The 12,188-nt window shown below is 40.3% G+C and overlaps 1 protein-coding gene across 1 annotated transcript in view; it reads left to right on the top strand.

Annotated features, from left to right (window-relative positions):
* The window catches only part of SPATA16 (spermatogenesis associated 16), a 331,768-nt gene that overhangs the window by 19,266 nt on the left and 300,314 nt on the right, over window positions 1-12,188 (top strand). Inside the window, exon 2 of the mRNA XM_007517989.2 lies at window positions 4,970-5,600. Coding sequence (XP_007518051.2) covers window positions 5,079-5,600 — 522 coding nt within the window. The 5' untranslated portion in view covers window positions 4,970-5,078. The remainder of the gene's footprint in view (window positions 1-4,969; window positions 5,601-12,188) is intronic.

Genomic DNA, 12,188 nt, shown 5'->3' with positions numbered 1-12,188 from the left:
TATTTATCTAGAAAACTCCCTTTTCTATCATTCACTTCTATTCCAACTATGAGCCCTAGTCTTGGCCATATTTATCTTCGTTCATATTGCCTAACAGTATCTTTCTTGTAAGATCCACTCACATAAACGATGATTAGACAGAAGAAAGAGTTTGTAATATATTGTTTTAAATATCAAGGTGTGCTAGTGGACGAACAAGCAAGATGCTTTTCTTCATAATGTGTCTCTGGTTACATTTAACAGCAAGTTAAAATTAGATCCTTTTTTTTTTTAAGAAAGAAAACCATAGCAACTGTGATGCTGAATGTTTCAGAGCACATTTTAAGTGTTTTTTTTTTTTTTTAACCAGAATTGCCCATGTTTGAGCTGCTTATTTCAGTCAAAATTCTAATAAATAATTTGTGGTACCAATGTCCATGTAAATCACTGATTGTATCTATGTACCAGTAGAAATTCCCACATGAAAAAGAATGTGCCATGAGGAAAAAGATTTATGTGTTAAGAATCCACTGAATAAATTTTGAATGGTTACCTCCCCCAGAGATGACTGAACATTTACCTCTCTTTGTTTCTTGTACCTGTATTTATTGTGAAACTTGGAGGATCATTCTCATGTTTTATGTGAATATTTTCTAGAGATATCTTTTTAAGGCACTATATATATATATATGTATATATGTGGAAATAAATTTTACAGTGCTGTCTTTTGAATTAAAGAATGGACATTTATTTTTACAGGATGTTATCACTGCATGCTTCTTGGACATACATAATGTTTGTCTAACAGTTTTCTCTAAAATGTATTTTTATTGAAGTAATGATTAAAGTGTAACTCAGTGCCTCAGGAACACTGACTAATGTCATGTTAATCAACTTGACTACCAAAAACACCGCAAAAAAAAAACAAAAACATCAGAGGTTGATAGTTTAAATCTAGTTGGAACCTGATTCACTTGAACTATCAAAGAAGAAAGTGTACTTTACTCAAAATCAAATGGAAAACAACAACAAAATCTAGTAAAGCACCTCAGAAACAAGTCTGATAAAATTATAGGTTGTATCTTTAGAATAATTCAGTTTGTTTCTTTTAAGGTATATAAACTAGCATTTCTCTGATTTTTGTAGCATCCATTTTGATCAACATCTGTTGAACACCCACTTTATGCAAAGCACTTAACTAATGTGAAGTTAACTGGCACATATTTCTGTTTTTAGAGAGATTATTCAAATAAATAAGGCTTTCCTGTATGACTAGAAGGTAGAACATCATCAGTGCTATAAATGCCAGTTTATAAATGCCAGTAGTAGACTAAGGATGAAGAGATGGGTAACTTCTGGTTAGGATTGGACCAGTAAAATGAGGCAGAACAAGAAGATGGAGAATTCTTACTAAATGGACTATAATAGGATATCTGCTAGGAGTAACAAGAATTTCAGCTTAACTTTCAGAGTAGGGTACTATAGTTGATACAGAAGTCTGGAGAGTCGGCGGTAGCGCCGCGGCACGTGACGTGAAGTGCAAGGACTGGCCTAAGGATCCCTGTTCAAGCCCAGGCTCCCCACCTGCAGGGGAGTTGCTTCACAGGTGGTGAAGCAGGTCTGCAAGTGTCTATCTTTCTCTCCCCCTCTCTGTCTTCCCTTCCTCTCTCCATTTCTCTCTGTCCTATCCAACAATGACGATATCAATAACAGCAACAATAACTATACCAGTAAAATAACAAGGACAATAAAATGGAATAAATAAATAAATATTTTAAAAAAGGAAAAAAATAATAAAAAAAGAAGTCTGAAAGCATTTGCCAGAGTGGGTGGCAAAAAGTCTCAAATTACATATTATTTAATTTGGAGTTTCATATTCTTAAGAGCTTCATAACTCTTTTGTAGATACAAAACAATTTTTTTTTTAAATTTTTTATTTAAGAAAGGATTAGTGAACAAAGGCATAAGGTAGGAGGGGTACAACTCCACACAATTCCCACCACCCAATTCCCATAACCCACCCTCTCCCATGATAGCCTTCCCATTCTCTAGCCCTCTGGGAGCATGGATCCAGGGTCGTTGAGGGTTGCAGAAGGTAGAGGGTCTGGCTTCTGTAATTGCTTCCCCGCTGAACATGGGCGTTGACTGGTCGGTCCATACTCCCAGTCTGCCTCTCTCTTTCCCTAGTAAGGTGTGTCTCTGGGGAATCTGAGCTCCAGGACACATTGGTGGGGTCTTCAATCCAGGGAAGCCTAGCCAGCATCCTGGTGGCATCTGGAACCAAAACAAATTTTATAAAGCTCTGGCTCTAAATCAGAAGCTGCCTTCAACAGTTTTGTAGCTAACACTAAAGGCAAATGACCCTCCCTTTTCACTCCACACATAAAGGCTACTTTTAGGCTTTAGGATGTATATATCCTGGGCATTTGACAACACCCTTTGGTTCTCTAATAAGTTTATCTTAAGAGATAGTTTATCTTAAGAGTTTATCTGAAATAGTTTATCTTAAGAGATGCTTGAAAACAAAGTGTTTGTTTACATGTATCCCCTAGGAGGTTAACAGGGTTATTGCTAGGGCTCAGTGCTGACACTACAAATCCACTGCCCTTGGAGACCATGTCTTTCTTTCTTTCTTTCTTTCTTTCTTTCTTTCTTTCTTTCTTTCTTTCTTTCTTTCTTTTCCACTTTCTATTTTATTTGATAAGACAGAGAAATTGAGAAGGGAGGGAAGGGAAGGAAAGAATAGATAGATAGATAGATAGATAGATAGATAGATAGATAAATAGACAGACAGGCAGGCCAGCCTAAAGACTTGCTTCTCTGCTCATGACAGACCTCCTCAGCAGGTAGGAACCAGGGGCTTGAATCTGGGTCCTTGCACATGGTAAAGTGTGCACTCAACCTAGTGTGCCACAGTCTGGCTCAAAAGCTGATTTAAAAAAAATTATTTCATATGACTTAGAATTTAATTGGGGGGGGTGGGAAGGGGGCTCAGTGCACTATTTTGGTTCATGTGTCATTTGGGGTCTAACTCAGAGCCTCAGGCCTGCAAATCCAGTGCTTCACCAGTTTAGCTATTTTCTAGTCAAAGAAATAAATAAATGTAAAAATTAAAAATTTCTTAAAGTCAACAAAACCTTCCTTTTTATAAACCAAAGGCACGGGGTGGATGGACAGTGGAGGGTGAGAAGGAGGGATTGGCATGAGGTAGTTTAAAGGAAAAGCAGGCAGAGGGAGGGCGCTTGAGAAAGAGTGGGAGAGAGGGGACAAGTACCTTTACTTATTCAAAACCATGTATGACAGAAAGAAAATTAGAGAGAGCGGTGACCTGAACAGTTTCCTCTCTACCCCTTTGAAGAGCCACTGTCATGGTGAAAAGGATAGATTGGGTGCCAGCAAGGCTTCCAAGAGAAAGAAGGGAGAAAGCAGGAGCTTGTTAGTTAAAGTGTCTCATTGGGGCCAATGAATCCAGCCATGAAGATCTTTAAGACTGAGCATGATGCATCCTATCAAAAATTTTAATTTTCTAGCTAACCTTCTCCCACAGATATAGTACGCTAATGTCAGTACAAATCACTTGGGAAGTACTGTTCTAGTATTAAACTGCAAATTAACATTCAAGATAGCTGTTACGAGAATTACTGAAATTTGATTTTTTTTTCCCTGTGAGATTATGTGAACAGTAGATTCTTTTTGATATGTTCACAATCCAACTAGACTGGCTCCCCCACTTGTTTGAAGAATGCGCTTCTTCCATTTTCTATGTAGAGTTGTTTCCAGGACAGAACATGATGGGTAAAAGTCTTAAAAATATGAAACTGGGAACCAGGTGGTGGCACACCCAGCTGAATACACACATTACCATGCACAAGGACTTGGGTTCAAACTCCTGGTCCCCACCTGCAGGAGGAAATCTTCATGAACAGTGAAGCAGTGCTGAAGGACTCACCCTCTCTTTCCCTCTTTCCCTCTGTCTCTATCTCTCTCTCCGTCTTTCTCTGTCTCCTTTTCCCTCTCTCCCTCTGTCTTTCCCTGTCTCTCTATCTCCCTCTTCCTCCCTCCCTCTCTCCATCATCTCCTTCTCCACCTCCATCTTCCTCCCTCCCTCCATTTCCCCCTTCCCTCATGATTTTTCCATGGCTCTAATACGTAACAAAATATTTTTAAAGGAATCATCCATACCATATAATTACTAGGTCTCGGGGCATTTTATATTTTAAAACTAATTTAGAAGCAGAGGAAGTATAAAAAAAACCTTTGAATCAAAAGACTGTTACACTTTTCAGACATCAGTGATTTAGAAAAATGTTTCCTGTCCAAATGGTATACATTATCAGTACCATTGCTACAAAAATGTTAGTTTGGCAGACTTTGGATGAAGGCTTAGTACTACACTGGTGTGATGTTGAAGGTCACGCTGTCTAGCTTTCAGGTCACTTCTAAAAACAAAACTGCTTTCTTTAAAGCTGTTTAAACTTGAGGTTTGTGTTTCTTAAAGAAGACATCAAGGAGACACTGTGCCCAAAACATGTCTGGAAGCTTTTTGGAAGAAACAGCTGTGGCCTCCTAGATGTCTGAGTCAATTGTGCAGGTTAGCAGTACACTTTATAATGAGCTGTGGACCACCTACCTCTGTGAGGAAATGAATATTGAGATGGGTCTTTTTATTTGTTCTCAGTGACTGTGGATAAGGCTTTCTTGTTCACTGAGTCTTCTGTCCCCTATGAAAATCTTTAGTGTTGCTAAGTTATAGATGATTATTTTTAAGACACTGTGTGAATCTGTTTACAACAAATTTTTGGTGAGATTTAAAATGAAAATATACATTTCCCTAATTAAAAAAAGTCAGCAAATGATATACATACAGTCTTAATTTAAGGCAATAACTATCTGTAATGAATAAAAGTATTTAAAATCAATGTAACTATAATTCAAGCTATTGGAATTCAAAATGTTATGTGACTTGCTTTTCATTCTCTCACCCCAACAGGCGTTTCCAGAAGGAATTAATGGATTCAGGAAGCAGCGGGAGTTTGGAGAATACAGTAAATAGGGTCTGTCGTGAGTAGCTTGTTGCATAGATAAACACAAGCAAGAAAATGTCTGCCTTAGCAAACTCACCCAGTATTCTGGAAATGCCACAAGAGATTAAGAAAAGCTCTGGAGACAAACAAGGAGAAACCACAGTGGAGAGGATCAAAATGGCAAAGAGCCTCAAAGAGAAACAAAACAGTGATTTAGAGAAAGTGGCCTTTAAGCGGAAGGCAGAAGGTGAAGAAAAGCCAATTGGAAAGAAAGAGGCAAAGATAATGGAACTTGACAGCCCACTGATTACCATGCCTCTGCCGCACATCCCCTTGAAGAGCATCATGGACGTGGAGGTGAAGTTAGTCTATGTTGACGAGGAGGACATTAGCTATGAGTTTGCACAGTCTTTCCCGTTCACAGGGCCTCGGCCAATAGGTCGGGCTGCGGAAACAGCAGGCCCTGTGCCCATGTCTCTTTCCAAGGTTCTGCCTCAGATTGACAAATGGCTTCAAGTAGCCTTAAAGGACGCCAGCTCTTGCTACAGACAAAAGAAATACTCAGTAGCAGCAGGGCAGTTCAGAACAGCACTTGAGGTAAGGAATTAGGGGAAATACAGGCTGGGGGCTGGGAGGTGGTACACGCAGTAGGCATGTCCATGTTGCATTGTGCAAGGATCTGGGTTCTAACCCTCCAGTCTCCATCTGCAGGGGAGAAGCTTCTCGAGTAGTGAAGTAGGGCTGCAGGTGTCTCTTCCTCTCACCCTCTCGCTCATCCCTTTCCTTCCTGATTTCTCTCTGTCTGTATCTAAAAGATAAGCAGATAAAGTAAATTATTAAAAAGTAAAAATAGGGGGCCAGGCGGTAGCGCAGCAGGTTAAGCGCACATTGTGCAAAGTGCAAGGACCAGCGTAAGGATCCCGGTTTGAGCCCCCTGCTCCCCACAAGTGGTGAAGCAGGTCTGCAGGTGTCTTTCTCTCCTCCTCTCTGTATTCCCCTGCTCTCTCGATTTCTCTCTATCCTATCCAACCACAATGACAGCAATAACAACAGCAATAACCACAACAATGATGACAAACAAGGGTAACAAAAGGGAAAAAATGGCCTCCAGGAGCAGTGGATTCGTAGTGCACTGAAGCCCCAGCACCAAGCCCCAGTGATATAACCCTGGAGGCAAAAAAAAATAAGTGAGTAAAAATAAGATGCATTGGATCGACCTTCTCGTGGTGCATCCCATGAGTACCCATTTATTGGGGAAACTGACGGTCCTTCCTAGCCGACTGAATCCACATGGATCCCAGTCACTTTCAAAGCCAGCAACAAGCAGACATCAGGCTCAACCTGACGCTGTTGACTGGCTACGGAAGAAGGGCAAACGCTAGAAGAAGAAGAAGACAATAGAGGTTGATAACAGAAAGCTGTGGTATTGAACGTTGTGATTGTATTAGGTAGCTCTGTTCATACGGTCTTGAACTGTGATCAGAGTGAAACTATATATTCCTGTAGCTCCTGTTTTACATGATGCAAATACGATGTCCATATACAACAGCCTGCTTGTGTGCCCTTGACAAACACATCTCACTACAAAGATGTAACTCATGCTTTTTCTGTTGGCACACCCTGCAATGATTTGCCACATGTGGTGTAAAAATGCAGTTGGTCATTTAAATATAAGCCTGACAAAGTCACACAAATTTAGTAAGGTGGTGGTGGGTAGAAAGTTCATTCTGGAGAAATAGTCCACTGATGAGAATGAGAATTGTCCCCTTTTGTGATGTATTCTTCCTAATGAAATGTAACCAGCTTTACTTTTCAGCTTTGGCTGGTGGTTTATGCATGATACTTATTAAGAACAAAATAGCACACTTTTCCCTTCTCATTAGACAGCATTTCACTTTCCCTGTTAGTAATCTGTATGAATAACCTTTTTTTTCTCTCTCTCTCTCTCTTCAAGCAGATAAGTTAGTATTCGCACAGTAAATATTAGTGCATGGACTAAAATAAGTTTAGAGACACCACTAAGACACAAAATAATTAGTGGGAAAACTGCTTCATCTCAGATATACTGAACTATAAAAGGGCCAAAGTATATTACTAGAATACTCTTGGTGTGGCAATATTGATGAGGACATATTTTATTAATTACAGAAAATTTTGTATTCTCTATATGTCCAGTGGCTACTGGAAATAGATGAAAAGTTAGTTAATTTAAGTTATCTTAAATTAGAGTCTGGTGAGGATGACAGATCAGTTTGCATTTAACTTGAGATGACATAAAAAATTCATTGATTCCATAGTATATATCCCTAAGAGAGGAATTTCAGGGTCACAAGGTAGGTCCATTTCTTTCTTTTCTTTTAATTTTTATTTATAAAAAGGAAACACTGACAAAAACCATAGGATAAGAGGGGTACAACTCCACATAATTCCCACCACCAGAACTCCTTATCCCATCCCCTCCCCTGATAGCTTTCCTATGCTTTATCCCTCTGGGAGTAGACCCAGGATTATTGTGGGATGCAGAAGGTGGAAGGTCTGGCTTCTGTAATTGCTTCCCCACTCAACATGAGCATTGACAAGTCGATCCATACTCCCAGCCTGTCTCTCTCTTTCCCTAGTGGGGTGGGGACTCTGGGGAAGCATGGGGTTGTCTGCCCAAGGAAGTTCGCGGTTGGCATCATGTTAGCATCTGGAAAGGTAGGTCCACTTCTAACCTTATGAGGGCTTTCCAACTTCTTTCCACAAGGGTTGGACCAACTTACATTCCCACCAGCAGTGCAGGAAGGTTTCTTTGCCCTCACAGACTCTCCAGTGTTTTTTGTTACTGTCCTTTCTGATGTGCGGCATTCTCACAGGAATGAAGCAGTATCTCATTGTATTTATTTGCATTTATTTTTCTTATCATTAGTGACTTAGAACTTCATATATATATGTCTGTTGGTCTTTTGGCTCTCCTCTTTGGTGAGTATTCTGTCCATATCCTTGCTTCACTTTTGGATGGAGTTATTTGCACCCTCCCTCCCCCCGCCCCCAGAGCACTGCTCATCTCTAGCATATGGTGGTTCAGGATATTGAACCTAGAACTTTGTAGCCTCAGCGATGAGAGCCTCTTTGCATAACCATTTTCTTTTATTACTGCTGAATTTTGGAACTCTATATATTTTGGTCACTAGCCTTTTGTCTAATGTAAGGACTCTGGGAAGGAGAATAGGAAGGGGGTGGGGTGGGGGGCTTTCAGGTTCTGGTACATGTTGGTGGCAAAGTACTCTGGCCGGGGGTGAAAGTGTCCTGCAGACATCTATAATGACGATATGAGAAACTTTACCCATGTGTCAACAACTATACTGTAAGCCATTAATCCCTCAAAAAATTTTTGATTCATCATAGGTTAGGGGGGTCAGAGATAGGAGGCACATGTGATAGAGATGTAAATTGTCAAGGATCTGTGTTGTTATTTGCATGGTAAAGTGATTGCATCTTTAAGATTAAATAATGACTGTATCTAAAATAATTTATTCAAAAACATTACTTGGCCAGCAAGATAGTTCACTTGGGGAGGTGCCCGCTTTGCCATGAGCACAAACCAGGGTCAAGCCCAGCCCCTTCTGCACTGAGGGTATCTCTCCCTTTCTCCCCTGTCTCTGTCTCAGTCTCTGTGCTTCTATCTGAAAAAGTTGGCCCAGAACTGCAAAACCTTTGCTATAACAAAGATAAAGAGGACATTCCGCACAGCAGTGACCTTAAATATTAAAAAATAAACTAAGGACAAATAGAGAGCTTCCCAAAAGGACAAGGTATTACACAAAAACATGCATTTCTCTCTCTCTATATATATATACAGATAGATAGATAGATAGATAGATAGATAGATAGATAGATCCATGTATAGGATCATCTGGGTAAAAAAAGAGGGAGCAGTGAGCTATGTAAACTTCTAATCTATATAAAAAGTGCTGCCCGCAAGTTATGCACAGATCATTGAGCCCTCTGCTTTTCATTGAGATAAAAACTAACACCTCTGGCTAGAGAAGAGATGCTAAAGAGGAGCATCAGAACAAATTCTTGGTTCTTCTTCTAGGGTCATTTTCTGTTCAAATGTTTTCTTGGGAGAGAAAGTGGATTAAAGGTATAATCATACAGCTATAGAAAAATAATTATTACAATAAAAGGGACATAAACATGAAAAGATTTATATCAATGTAGTATGAACTCTGTGCATAGTGATGATATAAATGTCAATATATATATAAATTAATATCAACTTCAAGTTAAGTTTAGAAAAAGTAAAGAGATCTGCATGAACTAGATCCAGCATTTCATTAAATCCAGTGATCAAAATTATAGAATTTTACTTAGGCATTGATGCTCTTAAAATATAATTGCATTGGCAAATACTTGCACTTGCTTACTGACTCTTGTCCTCTCTCTCTCTCTCTTCTCTCTCTGCCTCCTATCCCACCCAAGGGTTTTTGGGAAATCTTCAGATGCTGACACTAATTACTGGTAATTAACAAAGGTAATTATTTTGAGACCAAAACTTAGCTTAGACATCTGGCCCAGCTTTTGTCTAATTATCTTGGGAATTAACTTGGAAATCTTAACTAGAATGCCTCTTTTTTTAAAAAAAAATTTATTTATAAAAAGGAAACACTGACAAAACCATAGGATAAGAGGGGTACAACTCCACACAATTCTAACCACCAGAACTCCCTATCCTGTTCCCTCCCTTGATAGATTTCCTATTCTTTAACCCTCTGGAAGTATGGACCCAAGGTCATTGTGGGATGTAGAAGGTAGAAGGTCTGGCTTCTGTAATTGCTTCCCTGCTGAACATGGGCATTGACAAGTCGTTCCATACTCCCAGCCTGTCTCTCCCTTTCCCTAGTGGGGTGGGTTTCTGGGGAATTGGAGCTCCAGGACACATGGGTGGGGTTGTCTGTCCAGGGAAGTCTGGTTGGCATCATGCTAACATCTGGAACATGGTGGCTGAAAAGAGAGGTAACATATAAAGCCAAACAAGTTGTTGACTAATCATGAACCTAAAGGTTGGAGTAGTGCAGGTGAAGAGTTGGGGGGCAATCTCCATTTTATAGATAAATAGTCAGCCTATTTTAGTTATATTCCAAAGAGCCATGACTATTCTAGTTTTTTTTCCCCCCTGAGCCTAAAACTTGATATGTAGGTGGATCCAATTAATTGTCTGGAGAGATGATGTCATGGCTGGAAAAATGACCAGAAAGCTGGCTCAGGAAAGAGAGTAGCTCTCAAATATGGGAAAGGGGTAAAAATACTGTTGACTATAAACCCCACTGATTTGATCTGATCTGGGGCCCATATTCAGTTTAGGAGCCTATGTGACCTCTGCATCCCTGTAGATCTGAGCTCATATTCTGTAGTCATGAGTAGGAATGTTCCGAGCAGCCCCAATTTCAGGACCCATCTTCCTCAGGTGGAGCACAGAGTATGTTGTCCACCCTCCCTTAGGAGGATGGAACATTCTCTACCATTGTTATCCAGGTTGAGGGCAAGGTCCTATGGGAATGCACAAAGGGGTCTATTGTGTTGTTCCTAATTTAGATGACTGGTAACATTGGGGAGAGGGATTTATTCGAGGTCTAGGCCCATCATGTCTGTTTGGAAATCCCCGACTAGGGCCCCAGCTGATGGGGTGGCCTGATAGTGACTAAAGAGTCATCATTAAAGTATGCCAGACTCTTGGCCTTATTCAGCTTTTGCAGTCCTTGCTTTGATAAGGTTAGCTTTGGAGTGAGTGAGGGAAGTGTAATAGGAAGTAGGTGAGGAGGGTATCTAAGTCTAAGTAGATAGATAATATTTCATTATGAACTTTATACTGACTCACTGCAGACTATTGTGTACTTTTGCTTTCAGGTATATATTTTACCCTAATTTATGGATACATGTGAACATATGCTGTATCTATTGGGACTTGGTGTATATCTAGGTTTTGGGACTTTGTTAGGAAGTGAACCACCTGAAATGGAATTAGAGGATCCTATGAAAGGTAAGGTCTCACCCTCGTAATGAGGCCGAAGGGTTGACATTCCACACCTTATGTCTCTGGACACAGTCTGAAGTGAAGCATGCTGAGGTGGTACTTGTTGCATTGATTAGGTTGGGATCAGTAGATGCAATATCATTTGGTATGAATTGAGAGCAGCATGCAGGAAAGTGAGCCCCACCGTAGAGGTTCCAGGATGGGAAAATACAGGCTTTATAGAGGTAGTGGGAGGTTCTTGCTGTCTTAGGGTTTAAGAAGGTGGTCGATAGTTATTGCTGTAATCAAAATATTTGGCAGTTGGGTTAACTTTGAAAAATCCCTTTGTTAGGATTTGCTGTATCATACACAACATCACCATAATTTATGTCCTTTGACATTATTTGTATATAGCTGTGCCTCTGGTTGCTTCTGTTCTCCCTATTCTAAGCTTTTTTTTTTTTTTTTAAATATTTATTCCCTTTTGTTGCCCTTGTTGTTTTATTGTTGTAGTTATTATTGTTGTTGTCGTTGTTGGATAGGACAGAGAGAAATGGAGAGAGAAGGGGAAGACAGAGAGGAGGAGAGAAAGATAGACACCTGCAGACCTGCTTCACCGCCTGTGTAGCGACTCCCCTGCAGGTGGGGAGCCGGGGTTCGAACCGGGATCCTTATGCCGGTCCTTGTGCTTTGCGCCACCTGCGCTTAACCCGCTGTGCTACAGCCCGACTCCGAGCTTTTTTTTTTTAATATTTATTTTCCCTTTTTTTGTTGCCCTTGTTGTTTTTTTATTGTTGTAGTTATTGTTGTTGTTGTTATTGATGTCAGCATTGTTGGATAGGACAGAGAGAAATGGAGAGAGGAGGGGAAGACAGAGGGGGGAGAGAAAGATAGACACCTGCAGACCTGCTTCACCACTTGTGAAGTGACGCCCCTGCAGGTGGGGAACCTGGGGCTTGAACCACGTGCACTTAAGCTGCTGCGCTATTGCCCGACTCCCTGGTCTAAGCTTTTAAGAGAGTCAACATACCAAAGACTCAGCCTATGGTCTGTGCATTAAAAAGTTAGAGGCATTCAATCAATTTTTCCTCTCTCGTATTAATTAAATAGTGATTTATATGACTACAAATTAATAAGAGTGTACATAAGCACCATTCCTACCACCAAAAGGCTGTGTCCCATCTCATCCT

This window comes from Erinaceus europaeus, chromosome 14 (genome assembly GCF_950295315.1).
Source record: "Erinaceus europaeus chromosome 14, mEriEur2.1, whole genome shotgun sequence".
Taxonomy (NCBI): domain Eukaryota; kingdom Metazoa; phylum Chordata; class Mammalia; order Eulipotyphla; family Erinaceidae; genus Erinaceus; species Erinaceus europaeus.
Note: the sequence above shows the minus strand (reverse complement) of the source record. Positions and strands in the feature narration are given on the sequence as shown.